At 36.8% G+C, this 21,411-nt stretch overlaps 1 protein-coding gene across 3 annotated transcripts in view; it reads right to left on the minus strand.

Moving 5' to 3' along the window:
* Positions 1-458: 458 nt before the first annotated feature.
* The window catches only part of LOC107695572 (protein FAM160A1-like), a 22,820-nt gene continuing 1,867 nt past the window's right edge, over positions 459-21,411 (minus strand). Inside the window, exons 2-13 of one of the 3 annotated variants that reach the window (XM_016495567.1) lie at positions 15,032-15,160; positions 13,023-13,229; positions 10,657-11,349; positions 9,279-9,437; positions 8,740-8,826; positions 8,484-8,651; positions 7,143-7,222; positions 6,788-6,987; positions 5,095-6,039; positions 4,368-4,546; positions 2,347-2,461; positions 459-1,466 (exon numbers count right to left, since the gene is read on the minus strand). In XM_016495567.1, coding sequence (XP_016351053.1) covers positions 1,261-1,466; positions 2,347-2,461; positions 4,368-4,546; positions 5,095-6,039; positions 6,788-6,987; positions 7,143-7,222; positions 8,484-8,651; positions 8,740-8,826; positions 9,279-9,437; positions 10,657-11,349; positions 13,023-13,127 — 2,937 coding nt within the window. In that variant the 5' untranslated portion in view covers positions 13,128-13,229; positions 15,032-15,160 and the 3' untranslated portion in view covers positions 459-1,260. Of the gene's footprint in view, positions 1,467-2,346; positions 2,462-4,367; positions 4,547-5,094; positions 6,040-6,787; positions 6,988-7,142; positions 7,223-8,483; positions 8,652-8,739; positions 8,827-9,278; positions 9,438-10,656; positions 11,350-13,022; positions 13,230-15,027; positions 15,161-21,411 lie in introns of all 3 variants that reach the window. The other 2 variants (XM_016495576.1, XM_016495582.1) reach the window with 2 other exon arrangements.

Here is a 21,411-nt window from a genome sequence, read left to right on the forward strand (position 1 = left end):
TGTCTGTAAAAAGATACGATTTTATATCCCTCTACAATAGTTTTAAAACACTACATTTTAAAAGTTTGGGGTTGGTAAGATTTTTTTTATTTTTTTGAAAGAAGTCTCTAATGCTCATCAAGGTTTCATTTATTTGATAAAATTACAGTTAAAACAGTAATATTGTGAAATATTGCTATTTAAAATACCTTTTCTGTTTTAATGCAAATTACAAAATGTAATTTACTTCTGTGATGGCAAAGCCAAATTTTCAGCTACATTTCCATATTATCCATATTAAAAGCAGTTGTGCTGATTAAAATGTTTGTGGAAACTGATGCATTTTTCATGAATAAGTTCAAAAGAACTATTTATTTGATAGGGTAAAAACTTTTACATTTTTACAAAAACTGTCACTTTTGATCAATTTATAGTGTCCTTCCTGGATAAAAGTATTTCTTTCTTTATAAATATATAAAACAAAAACGTACTAACCTTAAACGTTTGAACAGTAGTGTATATCTTACCCCATTAAAGAAAGGCACCTCATCCTAATTAACAAGCATGTGTGCTGCTAGTTTCAAACATGTTCATTAACAACTCATGTGCTGTATAGACATTGTGAAAGTTAATATCAGTGATGCTCTACATAGAACCAGAACGACTGTGTAAGAATTGTTTCTCAAAGTGAGAGGAAATCCAGCAATCCTACAGACAAGTTGTATAAAATGGCCAAGTGACCAGGTTTACAAAGTATGCTTACTGTATATAAAACTGTAAAGACAATGTTGAAAATTAAGGACTAAAGGAATAGGCACTATCAATCAGTATAAGGCCATCATGGGAACATTCCAGCAAAAAGACATCAGCAGCACTATACAGTCTGTAGAGAATCTGGTCCTCAAATGTTATTAATATGTAATGCCTCCTCACCTCTTGCTCAATGGCTGTATGGCCATCACCATTTAGTTTAGGCCTGAAATTTCAGTTAAGACATCCAGCATTTTGTGTCCCGAAGCCAACTTTATGAAATGAAGACAAATCAATGACTGTTTTATGGCAGGTTTGGTATGCATAATCAAATGATGGAAGTTTCAATGATTGTTCACACAACAGACAAAAACATGCATGAAAGAACCCCCCATCAAAAATATCCAAAAAAGAGAAAAGTCAGAAAAACATTATTTTAGAGTCTTTCAATAAGAACTAAAAATCATTCAAAATGTCAGTTCAAAAGTTTCCTGGAAACATTAACAACAGACATAAAAACAGAATCAAAGGCTACTGCTCCGTGGGAAGATGAGCAAGGATGGAGTGCTCTTGTGCAAAGGCTGCTAGCTCTTTCAGGAACTCGGTGAAAAGAACTGTGGCATATATCTCAGTTTGGTTTAAGGGAACCACAGTTTTGGGTTGGATATTCGGTTTCGTCTTGATTCTGTCTGCTTCAGAACTATGGAACCAATCTCCATTCTGTGGACTTTGAGAGTCTAGGTAGAAATGGAAAAAACAAGTCATTGTACAATATATAAACATTGTCTTAGAAATTATTACAATGTAGTTTATTCAAACTGAACAAGTCAAAAAAAAAAAAGATGATGAAACAGTTTATACTGCTAAGGGAAAAACAGTAGCTATGCAACCCTCAAACTGAAAAATGACTTCAAAGTTATTTGACTGAATTTAATTGATTTGATATTGATTTACACACTCGGTTTAACTCAAAATATAAACAGTTTCTTCCAACAGTTCTATTATGTACTGTACTATATTATATTATTATATTATACAGTTTGAGATTGGTAAGATTGTTAAATGATTTTGAAAGAAGTATCCTATGCTTGCCAAGGTTGCATTTTTGGATCAAAAATATATATTTTTTGAACAGATATTTTAAACAGTAATTTATTCCTGTGATGGCAAAGCTGAATTTTCAGCATCATTACTCGTCTTCAGTGTCACATGATCCTTCAGAAATAATTCTAATATGCTTATTTTGTGCTCTAGAAACATTTCCTATTATCAACAAACAGTTATGAAAACTGTTGTACTGCTTATTTTTTTTTACTTTTTTTTACAGGATTTTTTTTGTATTTAAATGCTTCCTTGCCAAATATTATTAGAAGTATTCAAAGTAATTTTTAAAAATCCTACTGATGAACTTTTGAGTATTATATTATATTATATTATATTATATTATATATTACTTCAGAAAACAATTTGCTGACAAACTGCAGGAGCACAGAATCACTGCAGGTCATGTTTATGAAATACCCACATATTGATCATTTTTATTTTGTGTAGTAAAACAGTTTTGTGTTTATTAAATCATAAAACAACATGACTGAAAGGATATGAATCTACTCCGACCTCTTAGTGAACTCTCCCTGGCCAATAAGCAGTGCTGGGCAGCTGTGAGAAGCTCAGGGAAGTCTTTATTATTCGCTGACCACTGTTCTGTCTGGTTCTTCACTGAGGCCAGTACCTTTAAAATCAAGAAAGGCAAGAAGGGAGAGTGAAATTAATGAATGAACAGATTCCATATTCTCCCATATCCACACCAGGTATTAAGATCAATTTCAGGTGATACATTACAAGTTGACAGTACTATATACAGGTGTAAACAGGGTCCAAAAGAAATTGTGATTGGATTACCCAAACCACTACATGGAATATCTTCAGTATGTCTGTAATCAACATACTGTGACTCCAGTAAGGTACTTCTTTGAAATAACTGCGACTTCTACTTGAAACATTATATTTGTATAGTAAATTTAAGAAAAAAGATGCACTTCTTTAGAATTTTTTGTGCTTTATTAACAACAGTCAGAGACCCTCCCCTTGAAATCCAATCCCAATGTCAAAAACAGGTGTAAAGGTCTGTTCACACCAAGACAAATGTTCACAACAAATATTTGGCACAATAAACATTTTATTTTTAATAAATAGGCTCTGTTAAAATGTCTATTCAGACCAATAAGAACATTCACAAGACTTTTCTTTTGTTTTTTCCATAGCACTGCAAAAAACCTGGCTAGCCAATAAGATTTGTCCTTTTGGTCACAAGCTCAGAGCTGCTACCATTACATTCAAGTGTGCCACACACATCCTGAAAAGTTTTTATCACCCCTGTTCATAAACCCCACCCTCTCCGTGGAAACACAAAGGACGTGAGCCAAACTAAAAAAGTACACTTCAAATAAATTTTGCCCAAAGATGTTTCTGTCATTTTAATATTTCGTATCATGCTTGGGTATGTTCAAGGGTTTTCTATTAAGTTTGGTTTCAGTTAGTTATTTGATGTTATAAAAATGTGATGTGGCATCATGATTGTGTGCCTGTGATTGAGTCTGTGGAAGTATGGGCAGAACATTGATACCACAGCTCCATTTTCAGATCACTACAGCACATAATCTGGTTGTAAATTATGCCATCATTTACTTTTTGACTTCCTATCATGACAAGCAGGTGTCAGAAATGGAAAAAAAAAAAAAAAAGCACACCGCTGCTTGTATGTCTGCTTTTCCATAAGCACCACCTACTGTCAGAGACTGAACTTGCATTTTCATTCATTTTGTCTATTATTTTTTCCCACATTGGTCTGAATAGACAAATCACATGCGAAAACCAACGTTGTGACAAACATACAGGTTGGTTTGACAAGGTCAAGGCTTTGTGTGAAAGCACATCTTTGTGTGTATTGATACACAATTAACCAACAGATCTAACACATGCCTCTCAAAGACATACTGATGAATGTGGAGAAAGCATGGGTTTTCACAATTGCCCCATGTAATGATATGAAACAAGAAGTATAATTCAGCTAATTTACCTGTTCACAAATTAAACTTTACTGAATAACGTATCAGACAGCAAGATGATCATGTTGCTTTTACGCTGACAAAGGGGAAGTATTGAGTACAAAACCTTGCTGTGCCGCTGTGTGATGTGCCACTGATGTTATTTTAGCAGGTTTGTGTGTCTGTATAATATTAGAGTTATAGACACAAAGGCTACATTCATACCACAGCCGAATGTGACCCAAATCCATTTTTTATCCCCCAAATCCTTGGCAAAGTTCACATGAGCTCTTAAATGTGCCCCACATTAAACATTCGTCTAAACAGTTGACATTTCTCAAATGACCTGCATACATAAAGTGCTCAAAATATCAGCCATGTTAATCAGAGTTTAAGAAATGTAGGCTAAAGAAATAGTACTGAACCTGATGTTTAATGGAGGCCAGTGTGATATCACAGTTTTGGCATTTTGTGGTCTAATTTTCTTCGTTTTTAAACTCACATTAAGCATGCAGTGACAATGAATATTGAGTTAGTATGATTTAAAACTACATTCATTCAGTAGATCAGATACTGCATGCACTTCAGTACCTGGTATAGTGAGCGGACACTAGGCTGGAACACCATGTTTGTGTTGAGAAGGAAGGAGCGCAGCAGGGGCTGAGGGTAAGCAGCTAACTGGGCCAGGATGCCAGTCAGAAGCAAGTTCACATGGAGAGAATTACTTGGCATGTTTTCTAGGCGAGACAGCAGTACACTCAGAAACGGCCCTGAGAAAGACAAGAGTGAAACCTAAATATTAGTTAAAGTGTAAATAATAACTATACAAAACAAATGAGCCAGAACAACACACACCCAAATATCATACTGAACATTAAACTGAAACTAACACTAAACGATTCCAAAACTTTGCATAGTATTTCATGGGGGCCAAAACTGAGGTCAAACTTCATGAAATACAGTGTCACATAATTCAATTCAGTGCACAATTTGCCATGCACATGTACAATGATCGTTTATGGTTTCTAGATGCCACTTGTTGAGTTAAACGTCATATTACTGCTGCAATTTTTATTATATCATACAACTTAATGTTTTATACACTTTTTTAATGAGCAGGCAGTATACACTAATGCACACTCGTTATTGAGGTGCATTATGGCATTGAATCAGTGCATAATATACCCTATACTTTCGATCATCACTCCAAATGACTGTCACTTTAAATATAATATATAAATGCACAATATATAAATGAGTGTATGAAGAATACTGTGAAATAATTTAAATAATTTAGCAAAATAAAATGTTTTCTGACCTGTAAAAGGTACAGCATGCCCCCTGCTCCCACTGCGGGGTTTGGTCCCAAAAGGAGATGATAACTTTTCTGCCTCTGGTGTCTCTGGGGAGAAAGAGTTAAAGTCAATCTCATCTTCCTCCTCATCCATGAGGTCTGTAGGACTCTTGAGTTCACTGTCTGTTTTTGCTGGACTGTGCTGTGCACCCAGAGTCCTTATGAGTTCCTCATACTGGGCCATAAGGTCCTCCCCTTCCAGTGACTTATGGTCTGATTGGGACCCTCTCTTTTTACTGTCCATTTCATCTAATGGGGAGCTCAAGCCATTGCTCATTGAGGATTCTGAATTTGTAGTCTTTTGATCAGTTACTGGTTCATCTAACACCTCCTGCTTTGCTGCTTCTATAGGTTTGGATGAGGCATGATAGCTATTACCAGAGTCATGAGCATCCTTCTGAGCTACCAGGTCATAGACCATAACATCATTCTGGAACTCAGACTCTTCAATGTAAGAGCCCTTCACAATCATAATAGCAGTTCTCCGCAGTTCTTGAATGTGTTTTGGGGGCTCGTCCGGGATGGGGAGAGTCTCCTGATCTTCCTCTGGTTGCAGTTGTGTAGGACAAGCATCATAACTATCATCCCACTCCAGCTCCAGCAATCCGGGAGTAGCAGTGAGATCTTTGAGGGGTGGACCGGAGCGATGCATTTGATTTGGGGTTTTCCTGCTGGTAACTGGTTGCCGAGTCCTACCTGCTTCTTCCAAGGTACTGCGCTGGTATTCTTCTGGAGGAGGGTTCTCACCATCATAAGGGGCCGACCACACACGGCATGCTCGCATACAGTAACTGATGCTGTTTTGTGCATCGTACAAGTAGTGCAGGTAACTGACATCCAGGTAGATCTCTGAGCCAATGACACAGGAGTTACCACAGTCATCCTCCTCTGAGAGGACCTCGTTTGATTCTAGAGGAAAATGTACAAGCAATATTAAATCAGTTACTAATGCACTTCTCATTATATTTCATGTCCCCTTTTTCAAAAAAAGTATTGCTCTGGAATTTGTATCAGCTTGTAAATACTTTAATAACAGGCACAGACATAAGTGGATTATATAGTCTGGAATGAAGAAATTAAGTTGATGCCGGCACTAGTGAAGTTGCAGATTTAATCCAGAAGACGGAAGTCACTGAGACATGAATAACATTTCAGTCTGCAGACTCGAGTCCACTAATCTAAAGTTTGATCTTAGTCATTAAACCTTCAGTGCATGATTTTGTGGAGACCAACAAAAAAGATAAAGTAATTTTGCCTCACTTTTAATATTAAAACCTAGAAATCTTTGAAAAAACAACAACACTTTTTTCCCTTCTGCATCCAGTCAAGGGTTTGCAATTCTGGAGAGCCAATGACCTGGAGAGTTTAGTGCCAACTTGGCCCAACACACTTGCCTGGAAGTTTCTAAACATCCTGAAGACCTTGATTAGCCAGTCTAGATCCGTTTAATTGGGGTTGCAACTAAACTCTGCAGGACAGTGGCCCTCCAGGAATAAAACTGGACACCCCTGATCTATGTCCTTACAAGATTTTAGTTTTCAGTGTAGGTCAAAAATTTATACATTTTGTTATTACAATGACACTTCATGCACAATGCAAATCAAAACTACATAAAATAGTACACTCTTCCACAGGAAGTAAAGGAACTACATTATACCCATAGTTCCTATATGGGAGCCATCAGTGCCTTTTGACCACAGGATAGAGTCCAGTTGCCTGAGTGGAGGGGGGATGACCTCTGGAGAACAGCAGGAGGGTGTAAGGGCTAGAAACTTGGCGGCCGATACAGAGTAAAAGTCTCTTTCTCTCAGGACTCTACGCTGACTCAACATCATGTGGTTACAGGGGATTAGGTACCTGGCGGAGAAGGAGAGACCACACATATAGTGCCACAAGAAAGATAGCTAAGCACCAACACTATGAGTCAATATTTAACATGCGTATGATGCATATCTCATCAGAAATACAACAAATAAGTAAATAAACTGAATAGTCTGCACAAATATACTCACTTGAATACCAACTGGAGCATGACATCCTCACAATACAAGCCAATGAGAGTGCGGAACAGGGCCAGCGATACAGTGCCAAGCTGGAACAAAAGCACAGCCTATAAAAACACACTACAACAAAACACAACAACTTAATAAAGACACTGCATGTTTTAAACAATAAAACTGGCATTAACTGGTTTAAATAGTTTTATGTTAATATTGATTAAAATAAAGCTGACTATTGTGTCTAAGAGGATTCTTAAGACTCAGTGCTGTAGGGTGTTCGGTTTGAATACACATGCAAACTAATATTTGAGTTCAAATATTAGTCTAATTTAATAGAAAGAGCCTGCAATCTACCTTCATTCTTACATCTAATCTACCAACCACTTCTTAATTTGTGCAGTGCGTCTTCACCCTTTAGTGAAGTTTAGTAGTACAGCATTGTTATCAACAGTAGTTCCGTATAGGGCCTGATGGTATAGCTAAATAAAATTAATTTCAATATTTGTGTTAATTTTGATGATATTCAATATGTATTTCAATATTTTTGCATTTTCTCTGGAATAATTTAAAATTGTGATTTTGTTGTTTCCCCTGAAAAAGACATGATCTATATAGAACAGCTATTGTTACAAAGTACATAAAAAAAATTTGTACAAATTCAATACAGATATATTTTACAGTATTTTCTCATACAGTATGAGATTTTTTTGGCCAATCCGTTGTTATGGTTACTATCAATCATGGCAGTTTGGGATTCAACCCCACATTTAAAAATGGTTGTCAATCCAGAAACTTTGCAGTGTTTAGTTATTTTCATGAAAAATGAAACTTTTATTCATATTGTGAATATGTTATATACAGGAAGTACAAATACTCCCATTACAATCAATGAAGCTGACTTCACTGCACAATAAACCTCTTATTATTATCATCATGTTTACACTTTGCTGGATATAGTGAAAGGATTTTCAAGTGTGCAGAACTCCATGATTCTATAAGGTTGTGCAAACCAAAAACTCGAAATAAAAACACGGTGTAAATTGAAACCCGTGATGCTCTTCACAGTGCACACACATAAATATGCACAGGAGAGTTTAAAAGCAGTTGAACCATCCCTTTGATGTGGCCATAATTATGAGGAGAAAAAGGAAAGTGAAACTGGCTCATTGTCTTTTGAAAATTAACCTAAACTTTTAACATTATCACAACATTAACAGTATTCCCTAATTTTATTTTGTATCAACCAGCACTAGTTCAGCACTGGCCTGTTCTCAAGTAAGTACTGCTTTTTGAGATTTAATTGGCTGCTTTTTTTATGTAATTGGCTGCCAGTCAGGATGAAATTGTGGTTACCTGAAAGGGAGTGTTGATGCGGCTGACTAGTGTGTCCAAAATGTGTACATTGTCATGGCGATGGAGCAGGATGAAGCTTAGGAAGGTGTGCAGCAATGCAGGTTCAGAAACGCTGCGTATGAAGAGGTCCAGATATGCTGTTGTGGTCATCACCTCTTCAAGTGTCAACTACAAAAAAAAAAAAAGTTGCTTAAAATCAAATCTTACTGATATCAGCTTTCAGATCTAGGAAGAAAACGGCTTATGGCCCACTAACCTTGTGTAATGCTGGTGCTAGAACAGGGACCAGAAAACCATTATGAATGTAGCCAACCAGCTGGTCTCTGATGGAAGGATGGGCCACCTACACACAAAGCAAAGCTAAAATTAAATGATTTCACACTGCCTAAATGTATTTTTACTTCCTTTCATCTACTGGGCATATAAAGATAAGGATACTACAATAATGTTTATTTATAGCTCAACCTTTGTCTCCTGACATAAGACTTCCAGAAGAACGTTTGCAAAACAAGCAGAGGAAGTTTGCATGTGATTGTAAAATGATACATTGCTTGCCATAAACCAGGGGTGTCCAATCCTGTTTCTGGAGGGACACTGTCCAGCAGAATTTAGCTATAGTCCAAATTAAACACACCTGAACAACCCAATTAAGGTCTTCAGGATCACCAGAAACATCCTGGCAGGTGTACAGGAGCTAAACTCTTTAAGAAAGTGGCCCTCTAGGAGCTGGACTGGACACCTCGTGCTATAGATAAAACACAAGTGCAGTAGAAATGAAGTAGCACTAGCACACACCTGTATGACAGCATTGCAGAACTCCAAGGAGTTAAGAAATTGCACAAGAGCAGGCAGCTGCTGCCAGTCCTCACGGTGCAGACAGTGCCACTCTTCACTGGGTACATCTAACTTGGTAGGCAAAGATGAGTAAAGCCCACTCAGACCTGTAGCCAAAACCTTCATCAAAAAATAAATAAATAAATAAATAAAATTAACCAATTAATTCAAAATACACTTGTGAACACTTCAATAAAGACAATCATTATGTAATAGCACAACAATCTTTAGTTGCATGCTCCCTGGCTTTATTCACTGGCAGATGAATGTTAGGTCAGAAAAGGCTGAGAGTGCATGTAAGGCTGAGAATCAGACTCTATTGAAGCTGAGGGTGATGTCATCTCAGTAAGAAGGGTACTCATCCATGGTGTAACAGATTATGCAATTATCTCTAATGACTTTACATAAGCACATACTGTGCTGCTGGATGCCCACGGTGGCACGTATTTGAAAGGAAAATTTGATAATATTCAGAAACAATCCATGCATTCACTAAAGATTTAACCAGTTTAACTGTCCTGTTGGCTTCACTGACTGTGGATTTCATTGCAATTTCATAAACAGCCAGATAAGATTACTCAAAAGTGTTATTCGTGATCATTATAACTGGAGGCTATAAATGTCATATTTCTTCAGGGTTTGCTAGTTCATATAATGATGATGATGTACATCAGTTGTACATTCAATTCCTGTTTTGTTTGTTTTTAGTTTGTTCTGTCCCATTTAACACAAGTTGGCCAATAAGTTTTTTGTTTTTTTTTAATGGGTGAAGAGCAAAAAAAATGGCCAGTTATAAAAATCTATAATAGTTTGTCTAAAAAGTTAAAAATAAAACACTACAAAAAATAAAACCAACCGTTTTATATGTTCACGACATCCATATTCATTTTGGGATTTACTAAAGTTTACATTTAACAGTGTTATTAAATGTTTTGATTTTTTCAAAGATTAACTTCATGTAAACGCAATATGATGGCAAAGTAACCTAAATGTAAAAATAGGGCTAATAGGCATGCACAATTAAATATCCAATATGAACCATATATAGTACCATATTAAATTACACTGGGATTCAATACAGTATTTTAAACGGGTGAAATGGGAATGTAAGTCAAATAGAAATTCCGTTTTATGCTCTCAACACTTCAGAAAGCACCATGATCTATAAAGACTATTTAATTAGATAGTAATTTAAGCAATGCACAGCAATAAAGTAAGCCCAATGCTGCAGGAACTTTGGTAATCCAAGTACAGAATCCATGTAGGTTGAAAAAAAGAGAAAGATAAATAGAGAAAGAGTATAAATAAAAGAGGAAGATATACTATAATAGACTCATACCGGACAGAAATAGGTGTTCTCTGCGATGTGTTTAGCCACAACATGGTTCTCAGCAGAAAGAGCCATGATAAGCAGAAGCGCATCTCTGGCCTGCTGTCCGACTGACCCTTCCCTGTGTATGAAAGGGATGAGTAGGGAGAAGATAAGGAAATTAGCAGCTCCTTGGTCCTCACTCGTATGGAAAAAAAGCTCCAGGACTGAAGGGTCTTTAGCCAGAACACAGCACAGCTGGTTCAGGAGCAGCACAAGCTCTGTCTCCACAGCAGAGGAGCTTGGACCCGATGGGGAGCCGGAGCAGGACGACAAGAGCATCATCAAAGGCTTGAGCACTGGTTTATGATGAAGTAATGGCTGCCTGGCTTGTCCAATCAGCATCTCATACATCTTCAGTTGCTCTAATTTCATTTCATCTGTGAACTCTCGCCTCAGGCTCCAGATAAACAGTCTCTCCAACACGTTCTCCATCACCACAAACTCCAGGATGGGCCCCATGGCTCCATTTTGACCACACTCCTCCTCCATGAGGAGGAAGAGCATGTGTTCTACATAGTTCTGCACAGCGCTGGCCTCATCGCCAGGAACTGGACCGAAACGGAAGCTGCCGAGTCCTCCACCCCCACCAAGACCATGACCTCCACCCAGACCACCAACATTACTGCGCAATGGGTCATGCTTCTCTAGAATCTTCACCACCTGAGAAAATGTCAAGAGATCAGAGGTCATTCACACTGGAGAGTATAGCCAAAGGGATTTTATCCCACTATAGCAAAAAGTTTTCTCTTTACAGTATGAAGTCACTAAAAATGACTTTATAAATGACTTTCAAAAAATTTAAATAATACAAATATAAAAAAAATAAAAAGTAAAAACAAATGTAAAAAATAATAATTACAATAAAAATTTTATTATAAAAAATTAATAAATATTTACACTGGGATATTGTGATGTAGCAGGAACACATATGTGACCCTGGACCACAAAACCAGTCATAAGGGTCAATTTTTTGAAATTGAGATTTATACATCACATGAAAGCTGAATAAATAAGCTTTCAATTGGTGTATGGTTTGTTAGGATAGGACAATATTTGGCCGAGATACAACTATTTGAAAATCTGGAATCTGAGGGTGCAAAAAAATCTAAATATTGAGAAAATCACCTTTAAAGTTTTCCCAATTAAGTTCTTAGCAATGCATATTACTAATCAAAAATTACGTTTTGATATATTTATGGTAGGAAATGTACAAAATATCTTCATGGAACATGATCTTTACTTAATATCCTAATGATTTTTGGCATTAAAGAAAAATGGATAATTTTGACCCATACAATGTATTGTTGGCTATTGCTACAAATATACCTGCGCTACTTATGACTGGTTTTGTGCTCCAGGATTACATATAATCTATTTCATGCAAATTAGTAGCTGAAACAACTGCAACAATGAGCCCTCTGTCCTGGTGCTGATCTATTCCATCATGACAAAACTCCCAGTCAAGGGTGTATCAAACTGAGATTTGGTTATTACCAGAGCAAAAGGAATAACCTGAAGGCTCCAGGAAGAGGAAGTGCAAGCAAGGCCAAATGGCATATTGCTCTTAACAAAGTGTACCATTCATCAATGCAAACTAAGCAGGAAGGGTTGAAAGAGTGAAAGTGTTAACGGCATCTCAGATTTGTAGAATATTTTAGTACTTCGTTGGATAAGTTAACAATAATACTAGTTTGCTTTCAGAAAACTACCCTAATTTCTGTCTTTAGAGTTTATCTAATGGCCTGAACTCATCTTCTGTACCCAAACAATGCCTCTATGTTCTGGAGCATTCTGCTGAATCAACAGAAGAGGTCCAGAGCCTTATTCACAATGTAACACCAATGGGATAGTCTGTTCTAGGGCCAGTTCAGGATTTTAAAAGCTTACAAAATGTACTTATTATTTTAATGATCAGAAACATAATATTTCATTATATATAATATGTAAATATCTTTTATTTGTAAATTATTAGTTTGTTTCATCATAAAGCCTTATATAAAATAAACTTCATACATAATAAACAGAAAATAACACTACTCATAAGATTTGGTTTGTACACCTGAGGTGAAACAACACTTTTTGAAAGTTAATCTTTTCACTGAAAAACTAATTAATTTGCGGATGAGGAAAAACAGTATATATCCACAACAAATAACAAGTATCAAGCAGGTTGTAAAGCAGGTAGTAACGGTTTATGTTAATTCCCCACAATGAGCATTGAGCAAGTTTTTCTATTTTGCCAACAGTAGTATCATGCATACTTTAAACAGTAGAGAAATGGCATTTAAAAACAGCACATGAGGAAAGACGATAATAGAAAAAATATTACATACCTGTGCCCAGTGGTTTTTGAACACGATCATGCATGTTTCAGGGTCCACTCCTTTCAGGACCAGTGACTGGCCACCTTGAGTCCCATTGGCAACCATGGATGTCATTGTTGTGCTCTCACAGCAGGACTAAACCATCATGAGTGGTGGAGTGGATGCCGAATTCAAACAAACATGGAAAACTGCACGGTAGCATTAGACACTGACAACCTGCATATAAACACAGAAAAGGCTGATTTAAAAAAAAAAAAAAGTATTAAAAAAATTAAGTGTACAGTCTAAATAAATCTGAACTGACAAGTATATAGTACATGTAAATAAAAGTATATATAAATAAATATCCTGTGAGAAGAAATACTGGCACAGCACAAACCAAGCACTAACAATAAGAGAACAGTTAAGTTGCGGTCTGTTTTAAATGTGCATCACTATTTCAGAGGCTGTCTTGGCAACAGCACTGTGTCATCTTTAGAAAATCAAAGCCTTTCAAGCAGGATTTGCTGCGATAATGTGGCTGCCTAAACATAACGCGAAAGAATGAACTCAGCTGCCATCACTTAAAGATGCTAATTAACAGCATGTGGATGTGAGCTTTGTGTGTTATGCAATATCATACAGTACATGTTGCGTCTTATGTAATGCTTCCTAAAATAAAGAAATGTAGCAGTACTGCATAGCTTGCTCTCTACTGTATATGCAGAGCTATTTTTATCAAATCAATAAAGAGACCCACAGCCTTAAGCATTTAGATAACAGCTATTGGCTTAAACCAAATGTGTGTGCAAGCACCAGTGATTATAGATGGATACAAAGATACTCTCTGTCTCCTCTCAAAAATGTGTGTGGGGAGTATAAGCTATAGTTTCTGTGGTGTGTGTGTTAAGTCTAAAGGATGAGCAAAGGCAACAACAATGGCATTCTCCACAATCCATGTGGTCTGAAGGCTTCCTTTATCTGCGCGTTTAAAAAAAGTCACACTTCGCAGAATGCATTGTAAAAATCATAAAATTATGCAATAACCAAAAAAAATTATTTTGGATATATTTTTGCACACTAGGCATTCCCTCAAATGTCATGAGATGCATGTTGGGATGCCGTTTAAACAGTATTCAAAGGTTCCTCAAGTAGGCTTTTTTCTGTCATTCACTGAAGCCTTTAGATGAACATTTGATTTGATGTTGACCAATATTGTTTTATATCGATCAAAACCATTATTTTTATGCAGATACAGTTTTACTACAATAAATAAATACTATAAATAAAATACTAATAAACTACTATACTATAAATAAAATACTAACACTACAATAAAAACATAACATAAAATGCAAATGTTATTTTCATTATTCTTTGTCTTAATAATAATAATAATAATGGTCAAAAGGTTTTAAGAGGTGTTCTCTATCTCAGCTTTAGCATGTATAAATCTCTACAACCAGGACCCTAAATGAGTGCATCACACACACACACACACACACACCATACGTTGTGTTTCCATGTTTTATGGGGACATTCCATAGGCGTAATGGTTTTTATACTGTACAAACTGTATTTTCTATCACCCTACACCTAAACCTACCCCTCACAGGAAACTTTCTGCATTTTTAGATTTTCAAAAAACTTCATTCTGTATGATTTATACGTTTGTTTCCTCATGGGCCCTCAAAAATTTCCCCACAAGGTCAAAATTTACTGGTATTAAAATCCTTGTGGGGACATTGGTCCCCGTAACGTGATAAATACCAGGTATACACACACACACACACACACACACCACAACTGAATTTGCCATGTGAATCTTTACACAATACTGAACAGCCAATCAGTAGGCAGAAACTACTGACCGCGCCTGAATTTAGAGCGAATCATAGCAGTAAGCTCAGTTTGAAACACAAATGTGACAGAAATAGAGATACATATGTTTTTGGTTACACGTGGGGGCCGTTCACTCTCATTAAAACACAGAAATCCAGAGGAAAGACCATCAGAATGGATTTTGAATTCCTACCTACCTCATCCAGACCACTGCTGAAAGTTGCTGCTGGAGACACGGTATTTCGTATGGCAGAAAACATTCGCATCTTCAGAGGGCTCAGGAGCTCTTCTGAGACATGCAGATTGAGATCTAGTCAACGCAGGTTCTGAAAAAAAAGAAAAAAAAAAATGGGAAGAACAGCTTAGCTGTTAATGAGAGCAGTGTGAGTGAGACGATCAGGGCCAGGAAATGACTAGATGGATCAGAGCAGTGACAAAGAGGTTTAGAATGGTACTGCAGAAGAGCGGGAATGAGAAGGAGGAAGACTCGAGAAGAGGAGGTGGGAATTCAGAAACGCAGAGAGGGGGAGAAGGGGATAGAGAAAACTTCTGTCTGTGAAAACCTCCAAGTGAAACTGCAACAAATCTGAAATAAAGCTACTCTAAAACCTCATTCAATAAAGGGACAGACACACAGAGCATGAAAATACTGAACCCATGAGCCACTGCAGCTAGAGGAATTGTGGTTAAACTGCTGCGAATACATTTTTCCTTGAAGGAGACCTTTGTCAAGACCAGCCCTGCAAATTTAAATATATCTTTTTTTTAAACCACATTTATAAATATAAAATGTATACATTTATGATATCAGAAAATAATTATTTTTAAAAAATTGCTGTCGTTTTGAACTTTCTATTCATCAAAGAATCCTTAAAAAAATATTTGTCGGTCGGTTGCTTTGATGAATAGAAAGTTCAAAACGATAGCATTTATTTTAAATCACAAAAATGTATACTGCTTTCCACACCATTAATTGATGCTTGAGCACCATATCAGTCCACCATATAAATCAGCATATCAGAATGATTTCTGAAGAATCATGTGACACTGAAGACTGGAGTAACAGCTGCTTAAAATTCAGCTTTGCTATCACAAGAATAAATTACAAATGTAAAATATATCTCAAAAGATATTTCAACAGTTATTTTAAATTGTAATAATATACTGTTTTTATTGTATATTTGATCAAATAAATGAAAATCTGGTGAGAATAACAAATTGACTTAATTTACTTAATTATATATAGCCACTTTTTATATAGCCACTCAATTATATAAAGTTACCCAGACCGTGTCAACACAGAAGGCTATTTTTTAATCATTCAATAAATAAAAAGTTATAAAAAAATAAAGATTTTAAAAAAATCTTCATATTGTCATACAAAAACTAAAATTGAATTTCTACCCAAGAGGTGTGTAGTCATTCAAATTTGCCTGGTTCAGGGTTGCAAAGGGGTGGAAAATCTCCACTAAATTTCTGGAAACTTTCCAACATTTTTCCAAAAAAAACGTTCCAGGACTTTTTGGAAACTTTCGGAAAGTTTCCAGAAGTTTACCAGAAATCTTCTGCTCCTTTGCAACCCTAGCCAGGTTGTCTAAAGCTCACTTAATTTTGCTGTAGCTCATTATCATGAAGTTATGATGCCTTGAAAGTTTCCTTACATGAAGCCTTCATACAAAACCACTGTCAGTTGAATCATTGATTGGGAAGCCAGGCAGCCATCTTGGGTTTCAGACACATACTGCAGCTGTGCATAACTGCACAAACAATGTACCAGTGTGTATCCATGACTGGTGGACAAGTGCATCAACTGTTAAGCATATGAACCTGGCAATTCAGCAGCATTATGGACTTTTACTGAGCGATCCAGTTGACTAGACACAAAAAACATTCAACGATATTGTCTGAATGCTGTGAGTAAAAGGAGCTTCAGATAAAACATTTTAAGATCACTTAATGTACTGCAACAAAGGCAGCATTCGTTGCCAGATCTCACAGCAATGCCTGGACTCAAAAACATCTGAGGAGGTCTAGATGAATTGCGCTCACAGGAAATGGCCAGGGTAAGTGTTCTGTTATCAGAAAAATGTGACCCAAATTACGCATATGCTCATTAATCAGTGTGAGAGGGGTGGACAGAGAAAACCTCTGGAGAGGAAACTACACTGGATTCTTGATCTTGTTCTACTTCTTCAAAGAGATCAGTGGAGATACTGGGACAAATCTGGGACAGGGCCTTTCTACAGATATTAGGGAAATGACTTTCCTGACTGAGCGGCACAGATGTCTTATCTGGGTGCACGAGAATGAAGTCACCCATGAGCACACTGGATCTGTGTTTACCTCAGAGTAACCACACTTATCCAATTAAGCTCATTTAGTTAATTATGTTAATTCAATACTTGCTGCTTCCTGAGAAATTACAAACCTCAGCAAGAATATTTATGGTAAAGATATCATTTAAAAAGACAGTCTCACAACACATCTCCATTATGGCCCGTTTAGAACTGAGAAGCTGATTTTTATCTGAGCACCAATGCTTGTCACATCATATCACATCAAAAGTAGGCCTGAAATGACATCACCCTTTAAATGTCACGTCACACCATTGAAAAACCAGTTCCATGTTTTTGGAGTCACACCAAAACTCACAGGGCCTCATAAGTGCACCTGTTCACATACATAAAAAAAATCCAAACGGTTTTCAAAGTTTAACGACTGAGAAAAGGTAGTTTCCTTTCTTTTTTTTACAAGGTCATTACTTTAGAAAGTAATGTGATACTGGTCAGGGCTGGACTATTTGCTTGGAGTCCCTTTGTGATTGACTCTCCTTTGAGAATGGGTTGGGTTTCATGCCCTGCAAGCCAAAGGGAGTGTCCTTGGCGCTTTTCATGCTGAAATATGGCTAGCCAGTCAATCCCACCCTATCACAGGGCTGTCATAACTTGTGTTGGAAATTGTTTTCTGTGCAGTCATCCACTAGCACTTGCCCAGCACATTCCACACCATATGTCCTACTGCCATATGTCAGATCAGTAGCTCAGAACTTTCATTTGAAGCGAGGTTGAAATGAGGTCAGTTAAATTAACAGCAGCATTTTTTTTTTTTTTTTAACAGAAAAATTCATTATGGACTCTTTAAAGTCATTACATTTTGACTTTATGGTTAAAAAATGAATTGAAATAAAGCATACTGGGTAAAAATCTATAAAATTATACTTTAGAATTCAATACTATAAGCAGTGTATAAAAGTATAGTGTATAAAAACACTAAACAGCTGAATTATAAAAACACTAAACAGCTGAATTAAATTTTTTGTCAAATGCAAATTAAGCATTACAAAATTATTAATGTACAGCATAAAAAATGGTTGTTCATTGAGATTTGCTAGAGATTACATTTAACAATTAGTGTTTTTAAAGATTAACTTAAATTAGTGTTAAGGCGGGCGTACACGGTGCGATTTTTGCTGTCGTACGAGCTCGCAGGTGATTTTTTTCTCTCGGGAGAAAATCGCAGATGCTCGCATGGTCGCGGTTCGTACCGTGTGAGAAGAATTACGGGCCGATCCGAGACGTTACGAGCACCTCCCGTCCTCCCGATAATTTTCAAAATGTCAAAAAAATCCGACCTTCAGAATCGCACCGTGTACGCCCGCCTTTAGATGATGGCAAATGTAATTAAATAAAAAGAGGTAAATTATAATATATATAATTAAATATTCAAAATCCAATAATACCATCATTAAAAATCCACTATGGCCCTATAACCAGTATGGTACCAATACATTATGAATCCCTATAAAATGGAAATACAATCCACCTTAAATAAAGCTAACTTTTTTTTTAAGCATTTTTATAAACAAGGATATTTAGCTCACTTTTGGCTCACTTTTCTATTCGAAGATTTACTGATCTACCACAATAATGTCTTTGAGTTATCTTCATTTCTCAGTAAATATTGAACTTAGTTAATTAGCATATTGTGTAATTCATTCACTAAAAAAAATATTTAAATGGACAATAACTCTAGTCATGAAAAAAAACAAAATAAAGAAAACATCTACATAAAAATAATGAATGATCGCATTACCAAGACAGTAATGTGTGGTTTTTGATCTCCTAGCATATGACTTTCATGATGGAAACACCTGGCCCTTGCTCTCTTTCTTTCTCTCTCTCGCTCTCTCTCATACACACACACACAAGCAGGCAGGCACGTACACATGAAGGACACTCATGCAAATCAAAGCAGGCATGTTTGTCATGATCAAGCGCTGTCTGAAGACACACAAGGGGAATTTAGTGGGAGTCCTGGTGCCCATGGTGACTGGGTGACGCGAGGGCTATCACAGTGACAGAGTCTACTGAAAAATTTACAACAGATGCAAAGAGGAGATGACTACAGCGTCAAGTACTGGTTCTGGTTTAGGTCCCAATTTCTGACCTGATGGTGAACGTACACATGAAAACATTTTTTTGCTACATCTGTCCCTGGCAATGCATTAAGATCTTCAAATGAATGCTTTTGATATTTATGCCAAAAGGCAGCAAATAACCTAGAACCTTATCATAATGTTATGGCCTGTGACGTTATACGCCTCTTTAGTAATGCTGAAGGTTTTACTGTACGCACGTGAGATGCAAACGTGCAGTATGTTTATACTATACACTCAGTTCCCTACCCAGCGTTCAAAGCACCTGATCTGCATAAATATTACACACCACCTGTCTCCATCCTGATTGGTGGAACTGCACATGCCTAGAGGGAACTTGGGACCAGTAACTATGGAGATATTCGCAATCCTAATGGTGGTACTTACAAACAGGGAAGCGTGTTGGGAAAACAACGGGTTTACATAATGCAAGAACCTATGCAAATATGGTATGCCTGCATGTTTCCATACCAAAACATGGTTTGTGTTTATATTATGTTTACGGAGTTTGTCCACGCTTACAAGCAGTACAAAATTATCCTGAGAAACTGAACATCTATGGCACAAAAAAGGCAATCCTTCCCACAGAAATAAGCTTTCTAAAGGGAGAGGGTTTTATGGAGCTGCCTGTTACACTGAGATAAAGCAAAACTATGGTGTCCTCATTAAGGCAAACAAAGGAACAGAAGTCAGGTGTTTGCCTTCCGCGACAAAGCGGAAGGCTTTGTGTGAGAAATACTGAAGGCTTTTTGCACTAAAACTAAAAGCAGTTTTATGCTATAAAGTGAGATGCACCATCATGGGAGTTGCCATGCTGAGATCACATAACATGACCATGCAATCGAGTTCTCAAAAATATTCTTAAACAACATATATATAATCAAAAAGCCCAATTCAACAACATAATCTAGAGTGATGGTATGGATCCACATGAGCGTGATTCACCAGTACAAATTGAAGGGAGTGTGATTACAAAATAAAATGTATGAACAAGCAGTGCCTGCTGGAGAGAAACTGCGACAACCCACTGCTCCCAAGCTACAGATCAAGAATAAACACCAAAACATCAGCCAGCTGTGTACCTGCATGAACCACAGAGAGCATAAATTTGTTGGGATTGACCTATGACAAGAGAGAAGGGGGGATCATGTGCCAATACTGCAACAACAAAACATTATTATAGTTCAGGATTTGTTCAAAATGAATTCATAATGTGTTTATTTAATATTTGAAAATGCCTAAGGATAACAATCCTGCCCTAAACTGCTGAAATCCTGGCATAACAGGCATTCTACACTCTTAAAAATAAAGGTGCTTCACGATGCCATAGAAGAACCATTTTGTCTAAATGGTTCCATAAAGAACCTTTAACATCTGAAGAACCTTTCGGTTTCACAAAAGGTTCTTTGTGGTGAAAGAAGGCTCTTCATATTATAAAAAGGTAAGAAAGAGATGGTTCTTTAAAGAACCTTTGACTGAATGATTCTTTGTGGAACCAAAAATGGTTCTTCTATGGCATCGCTGAAAAACCTTTTAAAGCACCTTTATTTTTAAGAGTGTATAACATCGATGGCTTGCTAGCATTTCATATGTAGCCTACCAACTGAGAAAAGGCTGTTTGTGTAGGTTTCAAAGGGGAAGGACAAACAAAATGAGAGAGATCCGAAAAAATTATAGAAAGAGAATGTTTGCACACAGAAAGCCCTTATGACATGGTTTGTCTCACAAAGCAAGAGAGATGCACGCTTGCTGCAATTACATGAGTCTGATCAAACGCAGAGATGAGAGACACACCAAATGCTTTTTGAAGTCTGAACGCTCTTTTCAGTCCCATTGAGACATTTTTTTTCACCAGGAGTCTTAGATGATTCAGTGTGAGTAAACCAGATTTATAAATAGAACATAATAAACCAGAAATGAATGAAATAACTAAAGGCAGGGATTTAAAAAAATGTTTTTTGCACATTGTGACAATTCATAGTTCAAGTGATGTCATAATCAGTCACTATTGTCATAGCATTCCCTACTGAATCTAATATCACAGCTATGCAGTCCTGAAGGTTGGTTTGTGTGTGTGGGTGTGTGGGTGTGTGTGTGTGTGTGTGTGTGTGTGTGTGTGTGTGTGTGTGTGTGTGTGTGTGT

The sequence above is a fragment of the Sinocyclocheilus anshuiensis genome, unplaced genomic scaffold (genome assembly GCF_001515605.1).
Source record: "Sinocyclocheilus anshuiensis isolate Anshui unplaced genomic scaffold, SAMN03320099.WGS_v1.1 scaffold517, whole genome shotgun sequence".
Classification (NCBI taxonomy): Eukaryota; Metazoa; Chordata; class Actinopteri; order Cypriniformes; family Cyprinidae; genus Sinocyclocheilus; species Sinocyclocheilus anshuiensis.